The 27,512-nt window shown below is 39.9% G+C and overlaps 1 protein-coding gene across 1 annotated transcript; it reads left to right on the top strand.

The window, feature by feature from the left end:
* On the top strand, nucleotides 1–27,486 carry loxhd1b (lipoxygenase homology PLAT domains 1b). The gene is made up of 43 exons (XM_065962073.1): nucleotides 1–547; nucleotides 1,613–1,727; nucleotides 2,176–2,256; nucleotides 2,478–2,662; nucleotides 2,812–2,910; nucleotides 3,622–3,770; nucleotides 5,415–5,538; nucleotides 5,835–5,944; nucleotides 6,165–6,305; nucleotides 6,385–6,520; nucleotides 7,221–7,381; nucleotides 7,485–7,571; nucleotides 8,482–8,617; nucleotides 8,712–8,866; nucleotides 9,369–9,529; nucleotides 9,629–9,705; nucleotides 9,806–10,002; nucleotides 10,415–10,607; nucleotides 10,911–11,071; nucleotides 11,166–11,487; nucleotides 12,276–12,307; nucleotides 12,829–13,065; nucleotides 14,607–14,740; nucleotides 14,915–15,060; nucleotides 15,259–15,363; nucleotides 16,728–16,856; nucleotides 16,947–17,111; nucleotides 17,988–18,169; nucleotides 18,250–18,366; nucleotides 18,573–18,735; nucleotides 19,511–19,665; nucleotides 19,773–19,982; nucleotides 20,097–20,223; nucleotides 21,540–21,748; nucleotides 21,981–22,166; nucleotides 22,254–22,381; nucleotides 23,359–23,476; nucleotides 24,039–24,216; nucleotides 24,349–24,534; nucleotides 24,796–24,966; nucleotides 25,103–25,235; nucleotides 25,492–25,647; nucleotides 25,739–27,486. Exons 1-43 carry the CDS (start codon nucleotides 265–267, stop codon nucleotides 26,217–26,219), a joined length of 6,921 nt encoding a protein of 2,306 aa, XP_065818145.1. The 5' UTR covers nucleotides 1–264; the 3' UTR covers nucleotides 26,220–27,486.
* Nucleotides 27,487–27,512: the final 26 nt, after the last annotated feature.

Here is a 27,512-nt window from a genome sequence, read left to right as displayed (position 1 = left end):
GACAACGATGAAGAAGGATACAAGTCTGACACATCAGGGCCTGATTTGAGGAGCACCAAGAATAAAGGGAGAGCTAAAGAAAAGGTAAAAAAAAAGACGAGGAAAGCCAAAGAGGATAACAGGGATGAGTGGAGCAAGTACTCTCAGAGCTCAGAAAATGAGGATAACAACAATGACTCCTGGAGTAAAAAGAGAGCGGAAAACCTCCCCGATGTGATTGAGACCACAAAGAAAGGATCAAAGAAGCCCTCTTTGAAAGACAAGATGGGGTCAAAAAACAAAAAGTCCAAAGATGAAGTCAAAAAATCCAAGAAGGATTCGGAGAAAGAGGAAGAACAGACAGCAGGGGATGAAGAGGAAGGGAAAAAGAAAAAGAAAGAAAAGAAGAAGAAAGGTTCAGAGAAGGGAGATAGTGATGAGGACAACAAGAAGACAAAAGGGAAGAAGAAGAAGGTTGAAAATTACATTGAAATCTATGAGAATGAGCTTCGCAACTACGAGCCAGAAAAGGTGGAGAACTACGAGGACGAGTACCACAAAAAGAAAGGTAATTACAAACTCTTTAACATTTGAAATCTTCCAAAGTAAAGCTGTAGATGTGACAAAAAATAGAATACTCTACACAGAGAGCATATTGTTATGTATTTATGGAATGCAATTCCTCTTTGATAAGAGACATGTGACACCTCGAGACTTGAGTCCTTGATTGTAGTTACGTGATTCTGGGTGGCTCAAGCATTTGGTTTATGTTCATGGTAACATTACACGAGCTGAAGAAGTATCCATATCGTCCGTATGTGATCTCAACCTACAGATATATGACACCTGCCAATCACTTATGTTTGCATAGGACAGCTTCCTGTCTTAATAAGAGCCTTTGAGTCCTCTAAAGTTCCCTTTTTGGCTCTCATTGTTGGATGTAAAAAAAAAGTGAAGATTTCAAACACAACATAGTTAAAACAAGACAAATCAATGTAAACATTTATGCAATAAAATGTGTGTAATTAAAACATACTTTCTCCTTATATTTTGCAATATCTATTTTTAGTGGAAATGACATTGTTTTCGTTTTTGTGTTTGTTTTTGTTCAGTATTCTTTAGTTTAGTTTTGCATTTGATGTTTATTAGAAATTTTAATTTGTTTAGAAAGTTTATTTGCAGCGTCACCCAATCATCTTTTGTTTGTGTTTTGATTTGATTGAGATACAAAAGCAATTTCACACTGTGTCTTAAATGGACTTCGTCGATTTTTAATTTGTTTGATAAAATTTGCCGTTTCATATTAACTGTATATTCTTTATATGCAGACAATAAATAAAACATGAATTCTTAAAGCCAAAATTGAACGGAAAATCTGCAAACAGCCCCAAGCAGTTCTCAGATGTCAGTTCTAACTTTGTGTGATAAGACTTTGATGATTGCTAGTTGTGTTAGAGAGATAAAAAAAAAAAAACATTCTCACAAGATAGAAGTACTAAAACACACAGCTATCCACTGCCTTCTACTGTACATGCTTACTAATGTGCATTACCGTCTATTTCTGTGGTTTTGTTCATACCATCCATCTGCTTTTTAAAACACACCTTTTTTATGTTGCCATTAAACCCTGCAGTGTATGAGGTGGTGACCATCACGGGCGATGTGGCAGGTGCAGGAACTGATGCCAACGTGTTTGTGACACTGTTCGGAGAATATGGCATCACTCCCAAAGTTCACCTGGCCAGCAAGTAAGGTCTTTTCAGAATCAAGATGTGCAGTTAGATCATCTTCACTCGTTTGGGTTGAGATGGAAGAATTTCATAAAATAAGAGCACAGATGAAAATTGTTGAGCATAGCCCTTGACAACATGTGTGATTTAAAAAGTTATTTTGCTTGCACTAAAATGTTGTGTTTGTTTCTCCTCATAAACAGCACTGAAAAAAGGTATTTATTTCATAATGAACTGGTTGTGGTAATGAAATAAGCATGATTACTCAGAGAACACACTGTACTGTGATTGGTGTTAATTTTGCATTGCATGTTTGCATGATTTGGTCAAGATGTTTTTATGTCCCATTGTGCAATCGGGTATCACTTCCCTTTTGATTGTTTGGAAGTCATTTTGTAATTGAAGATTTTGATGAGGAAAAAACATCATGGAAACGATGAAACGTTTGACCATTTTTGGATTTCAGGAGTCGCACAGCATTCGAGAAGGCTAAAACTGATGTGTTCAGAATCAGAACTCACAATGTTGGAACTTTGAAAAAGATAAGGTAAGTAAATATAAGGACCTACAAATGTATATAAGGACCCTATTGGTCCTTTTTATTTCTTCATTTCACTTTGTTAAATACTTTAGAGTGACGCAAAGAATCTCTGACAGGTTTAAACACTTTTTCCTGGGAAAAGATTCATCGTGATGTTTTTCACTGAATATGTTTGGAAAAGTGATGACACACCATGTTCATCATGTTTTTTTCGTATGTTGCTTCAGGATTGAGCATGACAACACTGGCATGAACGCCAGCTGGTTCCTGGACAGGGTGGTGGTGACGGACGTGATCAGGCCTCACCTGAGGTTCTACTTTGCTTGTAACAACTGGCTCAGTAAGGTGTCAGGAGATGGTCTTTATATCAGAGACCTGCTGGGTAGCATGGATCCCATGGACATGCCCAAATGTATGTGTGCACAGATAATAAAATATATGATGAATTAATCAGGGCCAATTGAAAATGATTTTAATTCTCACAGAGCTCCTACTTCAACTGCTTCAAAGTGTTTGTATGTAGTTGATTTTTAAATTGCTTCTTTGGATTTGATTTTCTAGATAATAAGTATGCAGTGACTGTTTTCACCCCGGATTTAAAAGGCAGTGGAACGGATGCTGATGTCTTCATCAATATCTTCGGGGAGCTTGGAGACACAGGTCATTTTTTGTTCTACAGATATCACACGTCTCGCTCACAAGTGGTCACATAGGGCAGTGGTTCCCAACTGGTGGGTCAAGACCCAAAGGTGGGTCACGGAGCCGTTTTCAGTGGGTCCCGAATGTGTGTCTGGAAGAAAAATTCCTGTCAAAAAGTCTATAAGGCGCTTTTTTTTTTTAACAAGTTTGTTTCATTCAGTTTCTTTGTTCTGTCTGAGGTCCAAACTGACCAAACTTGTTAGTTAAATAAAACTGATTGATAGAAAAATACAAGAAATGTAGGTCGCGCTTTTTCAGTAGGAGTAGTTGGTAGGTCCTGAGGCTCGACCAGTTGAGAACCACTGACGTAGTGAACCCCCCCCTAAAAACTAAGAAACTAATTCAATTCAATTCAATTCAATTCAATTTATTTGTATAGCGTCAACTCATAACAAGTGTTATCTCAAGACACTTTACAAAAAGCAGGTAAAATACCTTACTCTTTGTCTGTTAACATTACAAAAGAGCAGGTAAAAAGACCTTACTCATTGTTATGTTACAAAGACCCGGCCTATCCATCATGAGCACTTTAGCAAAGCAGCAAAAGTGCAATTCAGCATCCAAATACTTTTGGTCACGTTAGGTTAAGAATAAGATTTGAGATGTTTTACTAATGGATGTAGTTCTTTTTAATTTGGGTTTTAGTTTGACGATTTGTTTTTTTTGTTGAAGGTGAAAGGCGACTTGACAATGACAAGAATAACTTTGAAAAGGGCTCGGAGGACAAGTTCACCATTGAGGCACCAAACTTGGGCAAAGTGAGGAAGATTACAATCGGTCATAATAACAAAGGCTCTTCAGCAGGATGGTTTGCAGACAAGGTAAGAAAAACACCAATCAGATGTTAATTTTAAACGTCGTTAGTCGTTTAAAGCAAACATTTTTAAATCCATGACATCATTTCTTGACACAAAGGCTTGTTTATGAGTTGGTAAACAGATCACAGAAGAATGTATGTGTTACTTTCATTTATTACCTCTTGTGTAACTTATATGTCCTATAGTACCGTGTCGTGAAACAAAACTTTGTCTTAAAGTCTTAATGTTGCTCATTCTATTCAGTCCTGCCTCTGCAGAGGTACTTAAGACATGTGATCCTCTTGTTTCCTCTCAGTTTTCTCATCTGAGACCGGTGTCCCTGTTCCTCCAATACACACTGTGTGTGAGGCTGAGAGATGACTTCATTCAAACAGATGCATGCGTGCACAAGCTCACACATACACACACAAGGCCCACCTGTCGTCATTCTACCCTCTTTGTAAAGAGAAACCATGACCCATTAAGGGATTGCCTTACATCAAACAGAGAGACAAGACTGTAGATTGCTCGTTACTGCTGCACAGACTGACACCAAAGATCACCTGGGACAACTGTAGTGAATTGTGTTTTTTGCATTTGTGCTGCCAATATGATTTACATTGAAGAGGAATATATTTACATTCATTTGGGAGCAAAAAGAGTCTTTTAGCTAAATTATTCATGCACAGTGTTGTCCTGTCATTGTAGCTAAAATGTGATTAAACGTAATTACATTCTGATATATTTGTGGAGCACTTAAAGTTTCATAAAGCTTTTTTTTTTATTTGATACAAAAATCTCATATGCTGATAAATTTAATTCCAGAATCAACAGATTCACAAGTGAAGACCAAGAAAACATATGATGTCAGTAATCATCCTCCAAAATGTAGATAACATCCAAGCCTGCTTTCCTCTTCAAACTGAATATAGTATATTTAAAGGGTAAATGTCAAGTGTTTAGAGAGGAAACTTAAGTATAATTTCAACATAGTAAAACTGCAGTTCATTCTTTATAAAGAAATATAAACTTCAAAGTTAAAAAACTAAATCAAGTAAATTAATTGCACATATTTAGAAGAAGATGATAATCTTTATTAATCCCGCGTGGGGAAATTCAGTTTTTACACTCTGTTGTTGAACATGCTACACACACATAGGCTGAAACACACACACTAGGACAAACAGGGTCCTATGGACATGCACTAATAGAGAGATGTCTCAGTGAGGGGGCTGCCCACAGTGAGCGCTCCTGAGCTGGTGGGGGTTTGGAGCCTTGCTCAAGGGCATCTAGGAAATGCTCAGGAAGTGAACTGGCACCTCTCACGCTACTAGACTAATTTCCAGACTTGGTCAATAGCGATACTTGAACTGGCGACACTCCGATTCCCATCCCCAATTCCTAGTGTTTTATAGTCTCAGTCTGTTTACACTCTATTACAAAACTATCAAAGTTAGAGTGTAAGGTGATAACAGAGAACACTTTTCTAACTGGTTCTGAAGGAATTATCCATCTACTTTACTGAATACACCTGTAGTTTTATCTCAACATAATTTGTAAACTCTGCTTTTCTGTACCTTGTCATAACATTGTGTACAACTTACCTTCATCCCATTTGGGGTATTTTAACATCGTTGTTATTATTTCTTTTTGTTTTTCTTTTTACAGGTAATTGTGGATGATATGGGAAACAAAATAGTTTACGAGTTTCCAATCAATCGTTGGTTTGCCCTGGATGAGGATGATGGAAAGATCCAGAGAGACATTTTGGTTGGAGGGAGCCAGCCTACAGGTAAGTCAGAGATGCTTTTAAGACTCTGGGGAAATCTGCCTTTCATGCTCTTAATCATTAAATTTTAGGAAAAAGGAAGCAGTGGAATGTTTTTCAGTCCAAAATGAAAAATGTATTTTCTGTCCAATTTGCCAGAGGCCGGCTGTGTGATCATTAACTTTTGGGTCAGACTAACAATGTTTTGATGGAACTGATTTGGCTGATGGCCAGCTTGTTAGGGGGAGCATGTGTGCTTTGAACCATGCCGACCTGCTGGCAGAGCCCCTGATTGTCTGACGTGTAACTGTACCCACCAGGTATTGTGTACAACGTCCAGATTGTGACAGGATACATCCGCGGTGCAGGGACCAACTCCAATATCCACATTGTGATGCACGGCACAAAAGGCATTAAAAACAGTGGCAAGGTAAAGAGAAGATACATTATATAATTACCTAGAATGACTGTTTTTGATGTAACCCAATGGGAAAATATTGCAGAAAAGACTCAAATCAATACATGATGCACAAATCAATACATGCTTTCAAACTAATTTAACGAAATATGTATGAGATTGAATATTTTCTTTGTATTACAGAAGATGAATCATGCATTCTTTAAACTTTTCTTTGACGTATTGAATCCAGGTGTTTTTGGAGGGTGGAAAGTTTGAGCGAGGCCTTACAGATATCTTTAATGTTGAGATCGCCGCGCTCCTCAGTCCCCTCAGCAGAGTCACCATCGGACACGACAATGATGGAGTCAGTTCTGGGTGGTTCTGCGAGAAGGTGCATTAGACATGCACACCCACATATAAACCCTTCTATTTAGTAATGTACCGGGAATTAAGCATCAATGTTCTTGCAGGTGGTGGTGTACTGTCCATTCACAGGAATAGAACAGACCTTCCCGTGTAGTAAGTGGCTGGATGAGAAGGAGGGAGATGGGCTTATAGAGAGAGAGCTCTATGAGATGGTCTCACTCAGGCAGAAAAGACAGAAGAGTAAGTACAATTTTTATAATCATGTATTTTCACTAGCAGCAGTTAGTGCTGTCGTTTTCACTTTAATTTTCTAAAACAATTGAGCCAAACGTTTAAAACTCCATTTAGAGCACCATCATTTGTTTCATGCATTTGCATAATGACTCAGCAGCCAGTCCACCTTCTTCTACTCTGGCATTTTAGTGTGTTGTTTGTCCCTTTGCTCTTAAAATAAAGTCCAATTTCCTCTTTCCTCTTTCAATCAGAGAAATGGTCCACAAAAAGAAGAGTATGTGCATTAGCGTTACTTTTTTATTCTGTATAGACAAAACGTGTGTGAAGTGCTTTACTCAATGTTACTCCTCAGACATACTGTACAGATTCACAGTTGATAATTTTTTTCAACAACGTTATAGTCTCTTCTTTCCAACAAGATTTTAAAAAAGCAAAAAATACAAATCAAGGTGCATCACTGAACACTGGAGGCAGTATAACTGCTCAAACTTGCACAAACAAACCATTCTGCTGACCCCAAGTGTGTGAAAAAATAGAAAACATACCTATTAAAATAATTCTCTCTGCGCAGTACAGGTAGAAGGGAGAGCTACTCTCGGCCCCACAATCAAACAAGTGATCATTTTAATGGGACACCAGAATCTAATCAGAGGTAAATCACGGTGCTCCTAAATTCAAGTTCATGAAATGATTTTGTTCTCCTCAGAGCACCCCTGGTCTTTGTGGATCTGGACGTCAGACATGAACGGTGCAGGAACAGATGCAGCCATCTCCTTCCAGGTTTATGGTGAGAAGGGCAAGAGTGATGAGATGAGACTGGACAACAAGACAGACAATTTTGAACAGGGACAAGTGGACAGGTTTATAGTAAGTATGGGCTATATTAAATAAAACCAATCAAAACAATGACACATCAGATAATGAGGCATTAAAACAAACTTTTTTTTTAAAATCTTTTCAAATCTTTCAGGTTGAGCTGTCTGATTTAGGGACATTGACCAAATTGCGTATCTGGCATGAGAAGAGAAATCCTTTTGCAGGATGGCATCTCAGTAAGGTGAAGTCATCTGTTATCTGTTCCAATGCACTTTTTGTTCCCTCACGGTCCACTAGCTGTTTTTCTTTGTTGAGTAAAAAAACATGGTTTCTCACAGCCTTTGATCTGTATATTAGCAAAGAACAAAGTGTCCCAGAGCTACACAATAGATAGATATTCAATTTGCTTCTAGTTTGCCAGGATGCTGTTGTTCTGATTGTTCCTGCAGCTGGTGTGCTGGCTATGAGGGGCTCTCGTCCTCTGTATGTGAGATATGCTGAAGCAACTGTAGCAGAAATGTATTCACCCACACCCACCCAGTATATACACAGTATCAATAACCTTTTTTAGGAGTTGCACAAGCTACCATTGAATATATTCAGACTGCAATGTGTCCACATGCATTCAGCCTTCCTAATTCAATGTCAGTTTCAGTGTTTGTAAATATGCATAGTTCTAGTCATGCTACGTCCAATGAAAAGGACGCAGTTAGGTTTTTATTCTTATTTTTTTATTTATATTTGTTCCCCTTTATTTAACAAGGACACACGCAGTGTACATTGCTTCATATGTAAAATACAAAGTACCGGTAGATGCCGTGCAAACATGTTTCTAGCTGTGGCTAATTAGCAGGGACATAGACAGGTCCATGTCCCTGCCTCAACTTTAAGGACTAAAACAGAAGCATTAGACAAAAATACAGAAATAGTGATACTATACAAATATAGAAATAGACATTACTAACAAATAATAATAAGACATTAAAGTTTCCCCTGTTGACATGGAACATGTTATTTGATTTTCTTTTTTTTTTTAAGTTTAAAGATTTTATGATTGTGTATCTCTAAGTGGTCAGTGGTAAAATAAAAATACAGACACACCCGGTGTTTTAAATAAAACAAGCTTTCCACTTTTATTCCCTACTAATCAGGCAACTCTGATGAAGACACTGACAAAGGAGAAGTACACGTTTCCCTGCGAGCGCTGGCTGGACACGAATGAAGACGATAATGAGGTAGTGAGGGAGCTTGCTGCCACAGGACAGCAGGTCGCTGAACCGCTCCCATGTATGTGCATCTACACATGAGCAATTACAATGTACTCTGGCAATTCAAGAGAAGATTATCAATCATGAATGAACAATGTTATTCTGACCTGCAGTGATCAAATACAGAGTGACAGTGTGCACGGGGAATGTTGGCGGCAGCGGCACAGACGCATCCGTTTTTCTGAATCTCATTGGAGACCGGGGGGACACCGGAGATCGGCAGCTGGTCAACTGCAAAAACAACGTCAACAAGTTTGAAAAAGGAAATGTGGGTACACTCAACGCATGATTCTTAAACTCAGAGCTTAGTGAACTTTCATGAAGACAATTCTCTCCTTCTGCATATCCTCGTCATGTTTTCATTATCACTTTTGACCATTTGTTGCATGTCATTGTAAAGTATTTTCTCCGTCTCACACTGGAACCAATCAGTTAACCACTGTGCCTTTATATATATACCTATAAGCTCCACCTGAGGCATGCCGCTTACTGTTTGTGATACCAACAAGGAAAATGAAGTGGATATGTCTCAGACTGATTATGAAGTTTAAGTATATTCAAGTGATCAGGAGTTAACCCTTATGGAGTTTGCATATTGATGAGATGTTTTACATGCATTACATGGGCAGACATGATGGGAATGTTGCAAAAACAAATACATTAAGTAATGATAACAAAGTATCTGCTGATCCACCCCATGTTCCTCTATTTGACACATAACGTAGGAAGGCATCAAAACGTCATGCTTAGTGTTTTTTTTGTCTATCCAGCTGGATGAGTTCTTAGTAGAGGCAGTAGCAATCGGTCAGGTCTGCAGGGTGAGGATTGGACACGACGGCAAAGGTGGAGGCTGCGGCTGGTTTCTTGATAAAGTGGTCGTAAGAGAGGACGGACAGGCTGAGGCCCAAGCTGTGGAGTTTCCCTGCAACAGGTGCATTATCTTCAGTGTAAAGTCTGAAACAAACTGTTGTAACATCCCCATGAGTGTGCGAATACAAGCTACCTTTGTGTCGTTAAATGTGCTCTGCAGGTGGCTGGACCGCAATGAGGATGATGGACAGATTGTCAGAGAGTTATTGCCATTTGCAGATGGGCAGCGTCTTTACAGTAAGTAATAGGAGGAGTCTTGAGTTTTATTCAAACATTTAAATTAAAATTCCCCCTGAAGCTTATGTGTGTGTGTCTCTTGTGTGTCTCTGTGTGTCAGATGTTGGCTATCACATTGCAGTGAAGACAGGTGACGTCCCTGGAGGCAGCTCAGACTCCAGCGTGTTTGTCAAGCTCTATGGGGAGAAGGGCAACACCAGTAAGATGTTGCTGGTGGTCTCTGCCAACAACCTTGGGAACTACTTTGAGACGGGTCGCATTGACATCTTCACAGTGGAAACCTTTGATATCGGACAGGTGACAGAGTGGAGGCAGAAATCGTTAAATGTTTCATGTTTGAGGTTGATAGCACTATAAGAAGCTTTAGAGCTTTAGAAGATTTAGTTCAGAGCCCTTTGGGTGAACAGCATTCAAGCAGTTATAAGGCATGAATTTACTTTCATCAATTGTGAATAAGAGCTTAACTTTGTTCTCTGAATGTTTAAATGTGCAGCCTTCTTCCCAAAGTACAGCTCCTTGCATATATGAGGTTATATAAATGGTCTAAGTCGAATGCTGCTTTTCTTTACGTGACATAAAAATATACTAAACTAGAAATGTTATTTTATTGTACTTTAGAAGCATGCAACCCCTCAGTAAATGTTTGCACAACGAAAATATATTATATCAAATTTTATTCACATGTGCATATTCTTTAATTTTGTTCCAGATCAACCGTCTGATGATTGGCCACACAAATGAAGGCATGCGTGCAGGCTGGTTTTTGGACAGCGTTCAGATCCTGGTTCCAGTCCATGGAAAGCAGTACATGTTCCCCAGTCACCGCTGGCTGGATGATTGTGAGGCTGACGGCAAGACAGAGGTGGAGATTTACCCGAGCGAGATCCTGGAGATGGAACAATGTAGGCAGCGCTCCAATAGTAAAGAAAGGCAATAACACATATACAGTGCACACACAGCTAATTTATGCTGACATGGTGGAGTCTGTGTAATAGCTCATACATCTCATGTAGTTTTCAGGTAGTAAGTTGTTGATGTTGTTTTTGTAGTTTATTTGAAAGAAACATTAAGACTGAATTTTGAACTTTCCATGACAATGGATCTGCATGTAAGATTTTTATGCCTGCATGTAAATATCCTAGAGTCAGTACACCTATGCTTTTAAAAATCCTGTCTTTTTTCCTTCATCAATCTGTGTTTTCCAGTGATTAACTACGAGGTTACAGTAGTGACAGGAGATGTGATGTTTGCTGGCACCAACGCCAAAGTGTTCATTCAGATCTACGGGGACAAGGGGAAGACAGAAGTCCTCACGCTGGAAAGCAGATCCAACAACTATGAAAGGAACACCACAGAAATATACAAGGTATTGAGCTTGGGATTTATTTTATTTTTCATTTGTGGTAAAGGGATTGCCTAAATGTCATCTTTTGAGTGAAAACAATGCAACTGTTTTCCAGACAGAGGCCAAAGATGTGGGGAAGGTCTTCAAGATCCGCATTGGTCACGATGGCTCAGGGATCGGATCTGGCTGGTTCCTAGAGACGGTGGACGTCAAACATCTCATCATGGCCTTGATGCCCAAGGAGAAGAAAAAGGAGGATAAGAAGAAGAAGAAAAAAAAGAAGAAAGACGAGGAAGATGAAGAAGAGGAGGGAGAAGAGGAGATGCAGGAAGTGGTGCTGACTTACCATTTCCCCTGCTCGCGCTGGCTGGCCGGGGGAGAGGAGGACGGCGAGCTGGTGGTGGAGCTGCTGTCTGAGGATGCAGAGGAGCTGGAAGGTATGAAAATAAACATAACTCTGTGTCCATTTGTAGAGAGAGGTGTTAATTTTCTGAGTGCCAAACACACATTTTTGATGATGTTGGATGTCATGATTCAACTTTGCTTGGCAACTGAGCAGGAACAGAACTGGCACAGTACCACAAAACAGTGCAACCTGTTTTCCCACAAATACTGCAGAATGAAAATGGCACAGAAACCACTGAGGTTGTTATTTTTGAATTATGAAGTAGTAACAAGCTCATTCTCAACTCTAAAATAGATGTCATCCCACCCACAGTGCAGTGATTTCAGAAGAGAAGTATCAAATTAATTATCTGTATATATCTCTATAACACTTGTTAAATGATCCTGCAGATTTCAATATTTGTTACTTTAAAACAACTTGATACAATCTTGATAAAACTTTTTTCCAGTTTCTTACTGAGCGCCAAACTTAAATCAAGCCTTAAAAAAGAATTGGAAACCTGTATTAACTGTACCAGCTGAGATTTAGGGCGCACTCACACTAGGCAATTCGTACGGTGCCTAAGCACGCTTAAAGTCCAGTTTATTTGACTAGTGTGAGTGCTCTGATCCGTGCTCAACACTTCCTTGGCCCTGGCACGCCCGGAAGAGGTGTGCATCGGAACGGTACATTTCATTCACACACAACGTGGACAGCCTTCATTATGGAGAAATCACTGAGTGTTATGGCTGTATCTGACTAAAATGATGGAGAATAAGCCACAAAGTCGATAAAGTAGCAGTCTTGTTCTCTGTGTTGTTCTCTGATGTTCGGACGCAGACTCGACTGCGCATCTCGAGTCTGCTCGTCTTGTAAACTAAGCACGCTTCATAATTATGTAAAACCATGCATGTGTTGTATTACAACGTTATGTTCAAGAGGAAACCGTGCTCAGGCCCAGTTAGTCCTGGAGCAGTGTGAGCGCAGGCCAGCAGGAGAATGGCGAGGGGGGGACAATCGTGCTAAAGCACAGTACAGGACAACTTAGTGTTAGTGTGCCTGAAGGCGATGTCACACAGGAAGAAAGCAAATGTGAATTTGAGTTTTTTTAAATAGATATATTTGATAGGTCGATTTAAACAATGCAGAGCAGGAATAACTGTGTTTTGTAGTTCTTCCTGTTCTTCAGTGAGCAGAAACAGTCTTTGGTTGTTTAAATAATACACCTTTGGCCTGGTAGAGCTTTTGTTGCCAGTCACAGGTGTTAGAAAGTTTCTGCATTGTTAATGACAGCATATTTATGCACAAAGACAAAATAATTGGTTTTTTTCTCCATTTGATTTTTTTTTTTCAAAATGTTTTACCCATTTTAGGACGAAGTTTCCGACATTAGTGGTCTGATTTGACACAGTTTCCTGACCAACATTCGCGATGGGCTAAAGAGGTGTTAGTAATTCATCCCTTTTGTTGTCTGACAGTCAACACCTACGAAGTGTGCGTCTTCACTGGGGACATGCTGGGTGCTGGGACCGACTCCAAAGTCTTCATTAATATTTATGGAGAAAACGGAGACACGGGAGAGCGCTATCTGAGGGACTCTGACAACATCAACAAGTATGAGCGAGGGCAGGTACGAAGGCTTGAACAAACATGTCCCCACTACTTTTTAAAATCAGTTAATGGTTAGAGGAAGGACTCTGGGGAGCTACATTTCAAAATAATTTATAATTGGATTCAATGAAGTGGAAACATCTGGAAAAAAAGGCTTCATAAGGGTTCAACTGGATGTAAACTGGCCATATTTAATTGTAATAATTTAATCATCTTAAATATTTGAACAGATAGCATTTAAAAAAGAGTGGATTCCTGGATCAAAAAATGTAGAAATGCTTTTTTGAGTCTGTGTTAAAATACTAACACCTTCCAGTAGAGCTGTACAATTTTTATCTGGTTTCTTGGCGGGTATCCTGCTGAAAATTAACCAGCAGTTAGTCAAAGACTTGAAGCACTTCCACACAACACGATCCTCACATTAAGGTGTGGGTGGGGGTGCTTCCTGGTAGGATTACAAGCTCGTCTGCAGGCAAGTCACCTGTGACTGAGAGGTCTTCTGCGTTAATGGACCTGCCCTACTTTTACTCATTACTTCATCCAAACGTTTGAATTATTGATCTCCACATAACACCTGGCACGCAATATTCCTGCCCACAGACAATGACGTGTCTTTCTTCTCACTGATCAAGAGACACAATAACCTTTTGTCAGAGGACACGGTAACCTTTTGTGAGATAGTGAGATGATTTCTGTCTTAGAAATTCTACTGCAGTAGCTCCAGTAGAAACAATGGACAAACTGAATGTAGAACAATGTTATCACAGTCTTGATTAATGTGTTCTGAACACTTTGAGGACAAAATGATATGAGAAATTAAGCTTGAAATTAACTTCCTATGGTTCTTAAGGTCTTCTCTACAAGGAACACTGAGTGGTAGTTTTGGATCTTTTTCAAACAATATCATACAAACTCCTGTGACAAGATAAAGTTTGCTTTGTTGTCTTGGAAAACTAGGAAACCAATTTCCACTACCGATACCATTTCAACTCAAAATATTTGTGCTTATTTGAAGCCTAACCTTCTTCATTAAACTTTAGACTTGCGCTCCAATGCATAGAGGAGGAAATAATTGAGTATTACCGAAACATCAATCAATCATGAATAGATTTAAATACACACGAGCATGAAAGTAGATAACAATGACCTCCAGTTCAGCCAGCCACTCCTCACTTAATTAATTAATTACATGGTTGATACATCAATAATTTGAACCCGGTTTTAAATATAACAATGTAAAAGGTCCCATTCAGCATAGAGTTTACAATATTGAATTGACGAAATGTCTATGTTTTTACAAAATAACATGAATATTACTTGTTCATCAGTATTTTGACATACAGCTTTTGTTACTTTTGCCTGGGGAAAATATTCGGATACTCTATTGCTCACTTGTTGAGTGTCATCCCACCTTTCTGTCTTACCCTACGTGTTGTGTTTGTCTTTATTTAAAGCATTCTAAAAAAAAAAAAAAGATTCCCAAATAGTCCTTTAAAAGAATTTAGTCATTTTTTAGGCCAGTAGCTGAACAGGACATTATGCTTCTGTGATTTGTTTTAGGAGGATGTTTTCACTGTGGCAGCTGTCGATCTGGGTCCTCTGAAGAAGCTACGAATCCGACATGACAACACTCAGTCTAATTCAGCTTGGTATCTGGATCGGGTTGAGATAGTTGACACAAAGGATGATACAACGTAGGTAAAACCAAAACTAAGTCTGCATGGATTTTATTCAGTTATCTGAAATAATATCCCATTGTACTGTTCACTTTGAAATAGTTATACTTTTATTTAATTTCCCAACCAATACTGAGGAAGTAATAAGCTGTTTTTGAGTTAAAGTGCCAATCGGAGTTTTTGGCTCCATAGGTACTTTTTCCCGTGTAACCGCTGGCTGGCAGTGGATGAGGACGATGGACAATTAGCAAGAGAGCTAGTACCTGTGGACGAGGCCTTTATGAGAAGAGAGGATGATGAGGAGGGGGCAGGCGCCACCCTGGGCCTCGAGCAGAAATGTAAGAGTTTTAAAGCTGGTTTAAGTTTTGAATGTATTTTATTAGTAGAGAGACAGGATCAAAGAGAGCCTTGTTCTTGTGTAAGTATTTGTGTAACTTTTACTAAACATTCAGGTGTAGACAGGAGCAAAGAGGAACTTATGTATTAGTGTGATTTGAAAAAGATTCATGTGCTGACATGTCAAATTTATCTCACAGCCATGTCTACTACTTACACTCTCAAATTAAAAACTGGAGAAAAGAAGTACGCTGGGACTGATGCCAACGTCTTTGCCATCTTATTTGGTGAAAATGATGACACAGGTACGATTACCGAACAGCTTCCTAAACACTGTATTCCTGATTGTGCTCCGTTTCTGGCTTCAGAGGGTTGGTATTATACATTTCTATATGTTCAGGCTTACATATATTGTTGCAAAGTTGGATATATAGACTAAATGTGGGCAAAGTTTCATATCAGTAGGTAAACATATGTCCAAGTAATTCCTCAGTCTTCGGGGGTTAGTCTGTAAGCTGCTCTGAACACGATGTTTCACTGTTTTTTTCTGATATAGAGATTTTCTTACATCACAAAGTCGCAGTACTCTTTCTATGGGCTAAACCTGCATTCATGTGGTGTCGGACACATCGGGAGAACAAGTTTCCAAGTTGGATAATGCACATGAACACCTGCTCAAGTTGGAACAACAACTTGAAAACTCGGGAAAAGAACTAGGTGCCTGACTTGACGACTTGACGTTATATTCGTCATCACATGGGGGCAAAAGATCTTTTGTAAATGTTAAGATACTTTTGATTAATGTGCGTATTGCTCATCAAATTTTTGCTCAAACATAACTTGTTACAGTGACATTCCACATTTTCTTTGTAGCGTTCCAGCGTTTTTTACCAACATTTTGGCTTTCTGAAAGTATGTGAACACTTTGGAAGTTGCCAATTTCCCAACTTGGAAACTTGGACCATCCGAGGAGCACATGAATGCAGAAATAATATGCCTTAAATGGCATGTGTTAATAAAGGCAGAACTTCAATGCTTAATATGCAACATTCTGAGTCAAAGTCAAACTCCCTGTGGGTTTGTTGTTCTTAGCCCTGTGTTCACACTGATGTGATGTGAGACTCAAACATGTTTAACCCCTTCCTCTCCAACCGTTAGCACTGCTAACACATTGGTGAAAAGAGATGTACATGCCCACTCATGGCTGTATATATAGGGGCATAATAAGCGATTGTCAAATGAAGGATAACCAACAGACTTTACAAACCGAAGGAAAGTTTAATTTGGCCTTAAAAAGACAAACAGATAACAACCAGCTTTGATATGCTTGTTGCCACTTGAGATTGATCGCAAAATCTCATTTTAGATGTTTATCAGCGCTTGTCTGCCACTCTCTGTGTCACGGACACTTGCTGCTGAAACATGAAAGAAGGGGGAAATGTGGGAGGGGGAGCTGAGGGATGGAGATGTGTCCAAAGTGTCACATAGTGAGCCTTTAAGTTTTTACAGTACGAGCACAAGAGTGTGATAAATGAGGAGGCTTTGAAATTGTAAATCATGCAAAACTACTACAGAGGTTTCAAAGATTGAACATATTAAACTTGAAATTAGCATAATATGGTCACTTTAAAATACTGTACTGGATGTAATATTTACATGTCACTCACAGGGATAATCAACCTTAAGGCTTGTAAGAACTACAAGAATAAGTTTGAAAAGGGGATGATCAACGAGTTCACTGTGGAGGCGGTGGATTTGGGCGAACTGGTAAAGCTACGAATTGGACATGACAACTCGGGTAAGAAAAGGATCGACAGACTAAACATGTGCCATAATTAGCATTATGCTGTATGACACTTCATTAAACCTTTTTTTATTCAACTCTCAGGGGGTTCATCAGGTTGGTTCTTGGACTGGGTGGAGGTAGACGCCCCCTCACAGGGTCAGAGATTGCGTTTCCCATGTGGCCGCTGGTTAGATAAAGGAGAGGACGATGGGGCCATTGTGAGGGACCTCTATCCTGCTGATTTACAGACCGAACTGTACATGCCATGTGAGTGAACAGCCCTTAGGGGATACTCAGATCCATTAGGGAAAGAAGCAACGCGCTGATTGAGAACTCTTTCTATAATTATGCAAAGTTTTACACCGTTAAGAGCGTGGAGGCATTAGCAGTAAAGTATGTTTAAAGCACTTTAAGTAAAGAAGGGTGCTTTGTCAGAGCTTGCACTCTGTCATTCAACCTGTAACAAGAGTTGTAATGTCACTGTGCTGGCCTGCTTTTACACTTCACTACAGAAACAGATATCCACGTCTTGTCTTACGAATGAACTAGTCTAAATCAGGAGGATGCAGGAGATACTGTTCTGCATCCAAGTTGGCTGGTTTTATTTTCAGCTTGGAAAAAATTCCATGTCCAAAGAGGGTTTTGTTGCAGAAATATAAACTTTACACAAACGTCAAAGTGAATTAAGAAAATGTAAAATAGCTACCCAAACGTGCGAAAAACTGCAATAGCAGATACAAAGTGGATACATGCTCCAGTTGTTGTCCCAGTGTGCCTGCTGCACTTGCTCAATGTTCAGCCACCAAACCCGACTTTCTGCTGCTTCAGCAGTTCAATAGCTGGAATATCTGCCTTCAGTAACGCTGGCATGAAGGAATGAGGATGTTCGTGGGGCTGTAACTTTGTGCTGGAAACGGTTCATATTATATTAGTAAAACTGATGGAGGGGGAGCACAGTGTAAGGTTTTATGGCTTCATAGTTAATTTCAATCCCTGGACTTTAGGGATCATTCTGTTCGTCAACAATCTGTACTTACCTGCAGTTAGTGAATGTCACCTTGTATGTCAGAGCATGTAACACACTTGTTGCTGAATCCTTCATGTGTCAACCAAACCAAGCAATAATTTTCTCTGATTTTTCAGTTGTGCCGTACGAGATCAAGATATTCACCAGTGATGTGTTTGGCGCTGGAACAGATGCTGATGTGTTCATAGTTTTATATGGACGTAACGCACTGTGCACACAGCAGAAGTACCTGTGTGTCAACAAGAGAGAGCGACGTCTGTACTTTGAGAGGGGAGCTGAGGACATGTTTATCGTGGAGGTTAGTGTGTGTTTGGACCACACATCCTTTAACACAGCGGCTGCACTTCTGTCAACACTTCGGTTGTCTTTTTTTTCCAGCTGGAGGATATCGGTGATGTTATCGAGAAAATCAGGATAGGACATGACAACAGGGGCTCTAACCCAGGGTGGCACCTGGACAGAGTGGAGATCAGACGACAGCTCAGGAAAGGAAAGGTAGTCAAAATCAGTTTACAGTTTAACCTGCATAGGAAAGTGCATCCCTCAGAGTTTCTGTGTCCATGTCCTTATTCAATTCATAATAGATTAATAAAGATGTAACACCTTTTGACTCAAACATCTCTCAGAGTATAATACTTGAATACAGATTCAGGCAGACACACCATGGCCCACTTTTAGATTTCCTTTTTGTTTAATGGCAGGGTTCAGAGACGACTATTTTCCCATGTGAGTGCTGGCTCGCCAAGTCTGAGGATGATGGGGAGACGGTGAGGGAGCTGGTCCCCTCGGAGATCATCACAGAGAAACTCCTCAGGGATGGGAAGCTGAAAACCACTGAAGTAGAGGTGGAGGACGCTTTGGAAAGTAGGTTTGCTCTTATTAGTGGTGGAATTTGCATCTTCTTCACGAAAACAAAATGTGTGAAAAATATGAATCCACCACTTTAATCTGAATTTTAATAATAACAATGTTTCATGATGAAAGGGGTCATGTTAAACTTCAGAAAAAAATCGCCTGAATCTGTACCTCTTTGTAAAGCTGTAGCACCAGTTATAGCTCATTGTTTAGCAGATTGGCCTGTTCACTCTGACAGCTTTCAGCTTTTTCTCAGAGAAAGACTGAAGGAAAAAAAAAAAAAACGTTTACAGATACCGTTATAGGCCAGCTGGTAAACCTAGTGGAGCATAAGGCTGCAAGAGAGCCAGGTATATTCTCTATGACAGAGTTGACGAGTTGAATATGGGAACTTGATTTGCATTGTGTGAAGTTTTCATATTTTTGTTTAAGTGACTTTATTTCAAACCTGTAAGGGTAAATAACATAAAATTATGTTTTTTTATTATCAATAAAGTCATACTATTTAGTGCCATTACTTTTTTATTGTATATTCTTGAATGTAAAATAGCTCTCCACTAGACTGGTGAAGCCTTCGAATTTTTAGATTTTTATTTAGACAGAACCATTTCAAAACAATTTTCAGAGACTGCATACATGAAAATAAATATACTGCATGAAATTGTACTGCAAGTTAGTCTCCAGATTTTGAAGTCAGCTTGATATAGGACAGTCATATAAACAAATCTGTAAGTGAGAAATGTATTCAGTCTTTCAACGATAACAAATTGTATTGCCGTTACAGCTCACGCATACAATGTGACAGTGAGGACAGGTGATATGTACAGAGCAGGAACCGATGCCAATGTATTTCTCACCATTTACGGAGACCTCGGAGACACAGGAGAGCGCAAACTGGCCAAATCTGAAAACAACAAGAACAAGTTTGAGAGAGGAGAGGTAGGTGAGGAAAGGTGTGAGACTTTGTCTAATCACTGCTGGATAATCAAAGGCATCCAACTGTGTTGTTTATATATAAGTATATTGTTGTTTTTTTTGCCTCCCAGGTGGACAAATTCACTATTGAGGCTGTGGACTTGGGCCAGGTTTTTAAAATTCGTATTCGCCATGACAACTCCATGGCAGGGGCTGATTGGTACCTGGACCAGGTGGAGGTGCTGGATTTAGAAACAGAGGAGGTGTATATGTTCCTTTGTGAGCGCTGGCTGTCGACCAAGAAAGAGGACAAACGCATTGAGAGGACCTTCTTTGTCAAGGTTTGTTGTAGTAAGGAAAAGTGTAATTAAACATGTTTTTGTTTTAGCTGCTGAAGTGTAAGTTATGAGGAAAACAGATGAGTGGATTGATTGCCTGTCATGTGTCTGTTCCAGGGGTATGAAGGTGAAAGAAGTTCTGATCCATACTCCAAGAAGATCGCTCAGGCCAAACTGGGGCTGGACAGAAACGCCAACAAGAAGAAAAAGAAGAAAAAGGTGGCAGTGGTGGATGAGGGTCCAAGTAAGGCCACAAAACTGATCATAGTGATGTTTCTAAAGATGATAATTGGCTGTGATAAGAGCTCTAAGGCAGGGGTTATATCTGCTTTGACTACGTGTTTTGTTTGTTCAAATTGGGGATGCCCTGTCTGCATTCCCAGCGTCGATTTGGGGCATTGGCTGTGAATGTCCTCAAAAAGTCACTTTGCAGTCGCAAGATGCAGTATGCACATGAACGGCAGGGGTAGTGTAGAGGCAGAGATGTGACAGGGTCAACATCAGCAGACAGTTTTGAAGACAAGCTGATTAACCAAGTCCACAATTATCCATACCCGTATGATGTGTCATTGCCACTGCACAGCGACAAATGTGCCTGTCAAAGTAGCCTGCAACACATAAATTAAAACAAGTGCAGGAGCATTATGTTTGTGCATGGAGGGAAAATATTGGTGAAATGGAGTGGGAATGTTGGCACCGCTGTTGCTTTTTCTGCTCTGACCTCTGAATCAACATAAAAGTAACCTCCTTTGACTGTCGCCATGTCTGTTGTTTACATCCCAAACATCCCGTAGTTGCATACAGCCTGAGCTGTCTGGTGTGCCCTCTAGAGGTATCCTGCAGTAACACACACAGTACATAGCCAAGTATGTGAACAGCGCCGCTGGTTTTCGTACATGAATGCAAGGTTAAAGAGCAAGTGTATATCTGACCTAACGCAAACTTGAACAACAGCCTAAAGGAGCCTCTTTGAAAACAAGTCAAATTAAAAACTTTTGAAAAAATAAGACACCAGCACACAAGTTGGGAAAATATTGTATAAAATGTATAAAAACTACAACTGCATGCAAAGCTTTAAATTACCAACTTACCAAAAAGAGATATTTCAAAAAGATTGAAATTGTTTTCTTTCTGAGAGTTATATGTGAGCATCAATACAATTCTTTTGTATTTACACTGCAGAATAGATCAGTTTAGCTAAAACACTAAATGGGGATCAGCTACTGAAAGAATAACCAATCCACCTACAACATCCTAAAAGCTCCATCATTTACACGTTCTTTATAATTTGTGTAATCCAAAGAGAGAAGTGTTAAAACAACACGTGGTGAGGATGAATGAAACACATAGGATGTAATATGTTGATGAGTTGGATTTAGAGATGCTGGGTCTTTTTTTTTTTTGTTATCCCTTTAGACATGTTTGTCATTGTTTCTAATCTTTATGCTAAGCTAAAAAGTCTTGCATCAACCTTTTTAATGGAACTCCTCACTACAAACTGAATACGCTTGTTATTTCCTATTCCTTTAACTTAAAAAAAAAATCTTGTCTTCCACCCAGTCATCCCCTATCATTTCACCGTATCCACGGGGATGGACCGAGACGCCAGCACCACAGCGAGGGTCTTTGTCATCATCATCGGCCCCAGCGATGTGGAGACAGACCGGATGTGGCTGGACCTGCCGGAGGGGAAGAAAGCCTTCACAGCAGGCACCATGGAGCACTTTGTGTGCTATGGAACTGACGTAGGAGAGATCAAGAGGGTGGAAGTGAGAATCTGGGAATGTCTCTGTTTCTATATCTGTGAAACTGTCTCCTCTGTGAAACTGCCTCCTCAGATGCACTGTGGTTAAAAATTTAAATAAAACCATTCTAGCTCAGCAATAATTAATTCCAGCTCTGCCTTCTCGTAACTGGATCAAACAAAATCAAAGGATATATACATTTTCAGCTCTGCCTTCCTCTTCTCACTGTCTTTTCCTCTCTGCGTCTCCTCATCAGCTTGGCCATAACGGTGTCACACCAGAGAGCTGCTGGTTGGCGGATGAGCTGTCGGTTGCCGTGCCAACCAAAGGTATCAAGTACATCTTTCCATGTAAGTGCTGGCTGGCTAAAGACAGGGGAGATGGTCTGACTGCCAGGCTGTTCAATGTGCTGGACTCCAGCACCATCAACATTATCCGCAAAGTGAGTCACAGCAACTGGCAGACATTACTGTTAAATAAAAACAGAATTTGTCTCGTCCTCATGTGTGTCGTCTGCTGTGTACTGCAGGTTATTTATTCAGCAACAGTTGTCACAGGTGATACTCAGTATGCAGGCACTGATACCAACATTTTCCTCACCGTGTTCGGAGCCAACGGAAGCACAGAGGAAATGCTGCTGCCAAAAAACGAGGACAGGTCAGTCCTCCAACTACCCCTGAGCGTATAGATGGCTTTTACTTTCAATGACACTGTGGAACACTTTTTTTTTTTCAAGACGTACAGCTGCTATAATCGATGTATTAAGTATAACAATGTATCAAAAAAGGTGTAATATGTGATGATGAATATATATTACCTGAATTCCCCCATCCCTCACAGAGATATATTATAAGCTTCAGCTCATTATGTTTCTCTTTTAAGCCTTCAACTTTTCTGTTTTGTTTCATTGCCATGTCTCTCTTTGAGTCACTTTTTGGCTGCAGCAGGCATCTGTTTCTTTAGTAAAGGCGTAACAAATATAATGGTACACCATATCCTCAAAACCAGACAGCAGACAGAGACAGCAAGCCTAGAGCTGGTTAGAATAATAAAGTATTCAGCAGCTTCAAAAACAGACAAGATATTCCTTTCCAAAGCGGGTAGAGACTCCAGCGAGAGCTGAAAAAGATTCATATTGGTTGTGTGCAAAATAACTTGATTCATTGCCTTCTTGTTAACAAAAGATCTTACGTTTAATGGAGAATTGTATAGTTTAAACCAAAAAGACGTACAGTAACAGTGCTGATTAGGCAGATTTTGTTATCATGGAAAGTACGAAGCTAGTTGTTTTTTCTTTATTTGTATAAGAGCAAGTATTTGCACAAGACAATTCAGTATTTTGAATCTTGACTTAAGCACGTGAACATATTTCAACCAGTACAGTATTTATTGCTTAAAGTAGTTTGCTATGTCTGTCTCTTAAAGTGAATCAAATCAACAAATACACAAGAGATGGTACAAAAGTGATATAAACATATAGAAATGTAACAGTTAACGTGCAGACATGAGAGAGGTATTATTTAGATTGAAAGACAGACTGACTGTGTAACACCATTGATCCTAACTTAAACATAAGATGTTTTAAAAAGTGCAAAGTTTTCTATATGGTATTCTGTCTTAACGTTTCCCTGTAGGTTTGAAAGAGATCAAGAAGACACGTTCAGTCTGGAGATCGACGACATCGCTCCTCTGAAAAAGATCAGAGTCCGCATTGACGCCACTGGAAGTCGCCCGGACTGGTTTCTTGACAGGGTAACAAAAAGACTAGCTACTAGTTTCTGACAGAAGAGAGGGGGATAATATATTTTGATAATGTTTTAGAACATTTTCCAGACAAATAGCTGTGCAGCTTTAGACAGCATTACGGGTCAACTAAAGGGTCTGTGTCTGCAGAAAATGAAGGATTTCTTTGAAAGACTTTTTATTTAATTTTTCACAGCAATATGAATCTATTTGTTCAATAACTATTTACATTCTGTAAAGAGGGATGTGTGGTTACATGAGCTCATTGGCATGTTGTGAGAGAGAACGATATGGTTTCAACATTTCAAAGCAGAACATTAATGAGCAGAAATAAATAAATAAAAGGTAATTAAAGTCAAATATATGCATTATTATATAATCAATTCCATAAACAGAGAAACAAATAATGCCGGCTGGCGAATTAATTAAGTTTATAATAATGATCAGGAAAGTAAATATTTCCCTGAAATCCTTCAGCCCTCATTTATTAACTGTAACAGAAGAATACTTGTTTGGACATTTAGACATCAGCCTGAATCATTTCAATGGTGGTCTTCTTCAATGCCGTCAGATCCTGATGCGGAACCTGACCACAGAGGAGGTGTATCTGTTTACATACGAGAACTGGCTGTCAAAAACGAAAGGACCGAAAAGAACTAAAGTGTGCGAGCTGGCTGCTGTGGTGGATGAGGAGGAGATGGTGGAGAAAACAACCTACATCATCCAGGTCCAGACCAGTGATGTCGGAGGTGGGTCGTGTGACTACTTTCCATAATACACACTATCTACCGTATGTCATAGTAGCATCTATGTGACCATTATAAGGCAAATCAAATGCTCTGTATTCATCAGTAAATGCCTCTGGTGGGTTTTTTATTTAGGTGCTGGCACTGATGCCAATGTGTCCGTGATAGTGTTTGGGGAGTTCGGCGACACGGGGATGCTGCCTTTGAAGGAGAGCTCCAACAGGAACAAGTTTGAGCGTAAAATGAAAGACGTGTTCAGATTCCCTGACATACTCAGTCTGGGTGAGCTGTCCAAGGTCCGAGTGTGGCATGACAACAAAGGTGAGTATACATAACAGACAGCGACTAACAGAGGGACCCTTATTCTCACAAACAGCAGAATCTTAGTTTATGCTAAGCTACAGCAAATGGATAAGTAGCAGGATTTCCTCAGCCAATTTGAAAAATAAATGTTGTGCCATTGTAGCGCCTTCTTAAGATTAGATTGTAAAAAGAAAAGGAAAATACACCTTCCTGCTGTTTAGAATTTGCTTTTTTTGTTTTTTATAATAATGTGGACTTTATTGCTCCTGCTGTGAAAAGGCCTGGCTCCTGGTTGGCACCTGGAGTACATTGACGTGAAAGATGAGACCATGGACCAGACCTTCAGGTTCCCCTGCGACCGCTGGTTAGCTAAAAGTGAAGACGACGGGCAGATCATGAGGGAGCTGGCCTGTGCCAACAACGACTCTTTAGACCTCAGTGAAAAAACCAGTGAGTACAACTGGAAGTCTGCGTGCATAATTACATGTCATTAACTGTCCGAGATGGAGGACTTGAAGCTAATTACAACCATTTGAGAGGTGTGAAATGATAATAGTGTCACGCCTATCTCCCTGCATTGACACAGAATATGAAATTGCCACAATAACCGCGAACACGGACGATGCCTCCACCACGGAAAATGCCTGGATTGTTCTGGAAGGAAGGAAAGCTCGCTCCAAAGAGTTTGTCCTGGAGAATAAGAAAAAGAAGTTCTTAAAGTAAGAGAGTCCAGGTGTTCATATTATGTGGCCTTACATAATCTTCCGTCTTTCACATGCTTTGCTTCTCTTCTTTACTCTCATCGTTCCACTCTCTGTTCACTGAGTCTCTTCTCCCAGGAGAGCGAATCCCACGAGACGCACAAAAGAAAAACTCTGGCAGACCAGTCAGTTTAAATCTTCAGTGTTCAGAATCACAAATTCTGCCGGTGGTTGCACCTTATTTTTTTATTTTTTTATTATTATTCTTTCGCAGTGGTGCCACTGACACGTTTGAGTTCTCATCAAAGCACGTGGGAGAGATTGCCGGCATCTGCCTTGGCCACGTGACAAAAGACGGAAAGAAGGTGAAGAAGGAAGCGCTCTGGCACGTCATGGAGGTGGTGGTGACAGAAATGGAGCTGGGAAACAAGTGAGCGGAACCTCATACATCCTACATTATGTTATGTAAAAATGTCACGTTGATGGAGTTGATGTGAATCCAAACCGTCCTTCACGTTTAGGTATTTCTTCCACTGTGACGCACAAATCCCCCTGGCTGCCAAGAAAGACCACTTCCTGACATTTGAGTGCTACAAGTCCGTCGAGAGCTTCGCGAGCAAAGTGCGCAACCTCGTCCCCGTCAAGTATGAAATCATCGTCATCACCGGGGATGTGAAAAAGGGCGGCACAGACGCCAACGTTTTCATCACCATTTACGGCGTCAACGGTGACTCGGGCAAGCGTCATCTGCGTCAGAAGTTCCGTAACCTTTTCGAACGAGGCCAAACGGACCGCTTCGTCCTGGACATGCTGGACCTCGGGGAGCTGCTGAGGGTCAAAGTGGAGCACGACAACGAAGGCTCAAACGGTGGGTGGTATTTAGAGTGTGTGGAGGTGACCAACACCGCCAACTCAGTGACAACCATCTTCCAGTGTGGAAAGTGGCTGGACCCTTATAAGGCCGACGGGCAGATTCAGCGAGTGCTCTACCCAAGATATTAGGAGGAGGACATGAGACACGGAGAGTGGGTGAGCATTCACTTGAAGACATTTGGTAACTTGTGGACTTTTTTTTTAATGCATTTGAAAGGAGTCACTTTAAGTCTTATTGTACCACATGTTTTTTCACCAGTTTTCATTTGTAAGTTTGTGCCAACTGTTTAGGTTGCCCTTCTTCTAACAAAACAAAAAGCCATTTTATACCATCTTAAAATAAACTCAAAAGCAGAACCCAAAGCAAAGAATCCAACAAAAAAAAATGAATCCAGTCTTTCTTTATTCATTCTTCGTTCTGTGTTTAGTTTTTGATTGTCCAGGTTTAGCATTTTCATCATTAAACTCTGCTCAGTCCTAAACACGTCTCCTCTGCAGGAGGAAGAAAAAGACCATCCTATTTAAAATGTAGTGATACGCATGAAAAGTATGACATTGTTCTCATGGGAAATATGACTGAATAAACAGAACAGCCGGTATATAAACTGAAAAAGATGTTTGTCACTGTGGTCTTGATAGACACTTTTCTCCCACAATGCAATGCATATGGGAAATGTAAAAGTCACGCAGAGCTGCAAAGGATTCAAACTAATTGTCCCAGAGAGGGAAAAAAAACAGCAACAGCATCACAGTTTGGGAAGCACATTTTCTGTCTCTTTGTGAGGTTGAATTGACAGTGACATTTCAGTGCTGCAGTTTGATTGACATCTGACAAGGCGAGTTTAATATCCTGGCCTGCTAATGAAAGTCACTGTTGATTTTTATAAGAATAAATTGGCTCATCAAAAATGTTTGGCAAGAAAACTAGCATATAGGAAATACTCGACTCAGTGTTAAGTAGAATGGAGTTAGGACAGCTTGCAGTATCATAATGTGTTTTTACAGGGAACAATTTAGTGTACTGTGTGCTATTAACGTTAAGCCACAGTGAACTGTTGATTTTTAACTGATGAAAAAAAAACAGGAATATACAAGCGGTAAAAAAAGATTGAATTAGCTTTTAAGGAGACTAGTTTTGTCACTGAACACTCACTGGTACACAAACCACAATTCACACAGCTCAACACTGAACTATAATACAGAAAAGCCTTATTATTTGTAGTTGTCAAAGGCAGGAAGCCTATGTAGGAGTTATTTAGAAAATTAAAATGTAGATGTTTTCTTCCAGTAAGGCTTTGCCTGGGAACATGGTGGCAAAAGAAACACAGCAGTTTAATAATGTTAAAAATAGTGCTCAAGATTTGTTCTTAGAGCCATAATGTGTTTCTATGTCTGCTTTTCCTAAGGATGACTTGGGGGGGG

Source organism: Labrus bergylta, chromosome 2 (genome assembly GCF_963930695.1).
Source record: "Labrus bergylta chromosome 2, fLabBer1.1, whole genome shotgun sequence".
NCBI lineage: Eukaryota > Metazoa > Chordata > Actinopteri > Labriformes > Labridae > Labrus > Labrus bergylta.
This window is presented reverse-complemented; position numbering and strand designations above follow the sequence as displayed.

Coding starts and splice junctions, on each gene's coding strand:
- loxhd1b (XM_065962073.1), top strand. CDS start 265: ATGGGGTCAAAAAACAAAAAGTCCAAAGATGAAGTCAAAAAATCCAAG. Junction 6,521..7,220: donor CAGGCAGAAAAGACAGAAGA/GTAAGTACAATT, acceptor TGTTCTCCTCAG/AGCACCCCTGGTCTTTGTGG. Junction 8,867..9,368: donor ACAAGTTTGAAAAAGGAAAT/GTGGGTACACTC, acceptor TTGTCTATCCAG/CTGGATGAGTTCTTAGTAGA.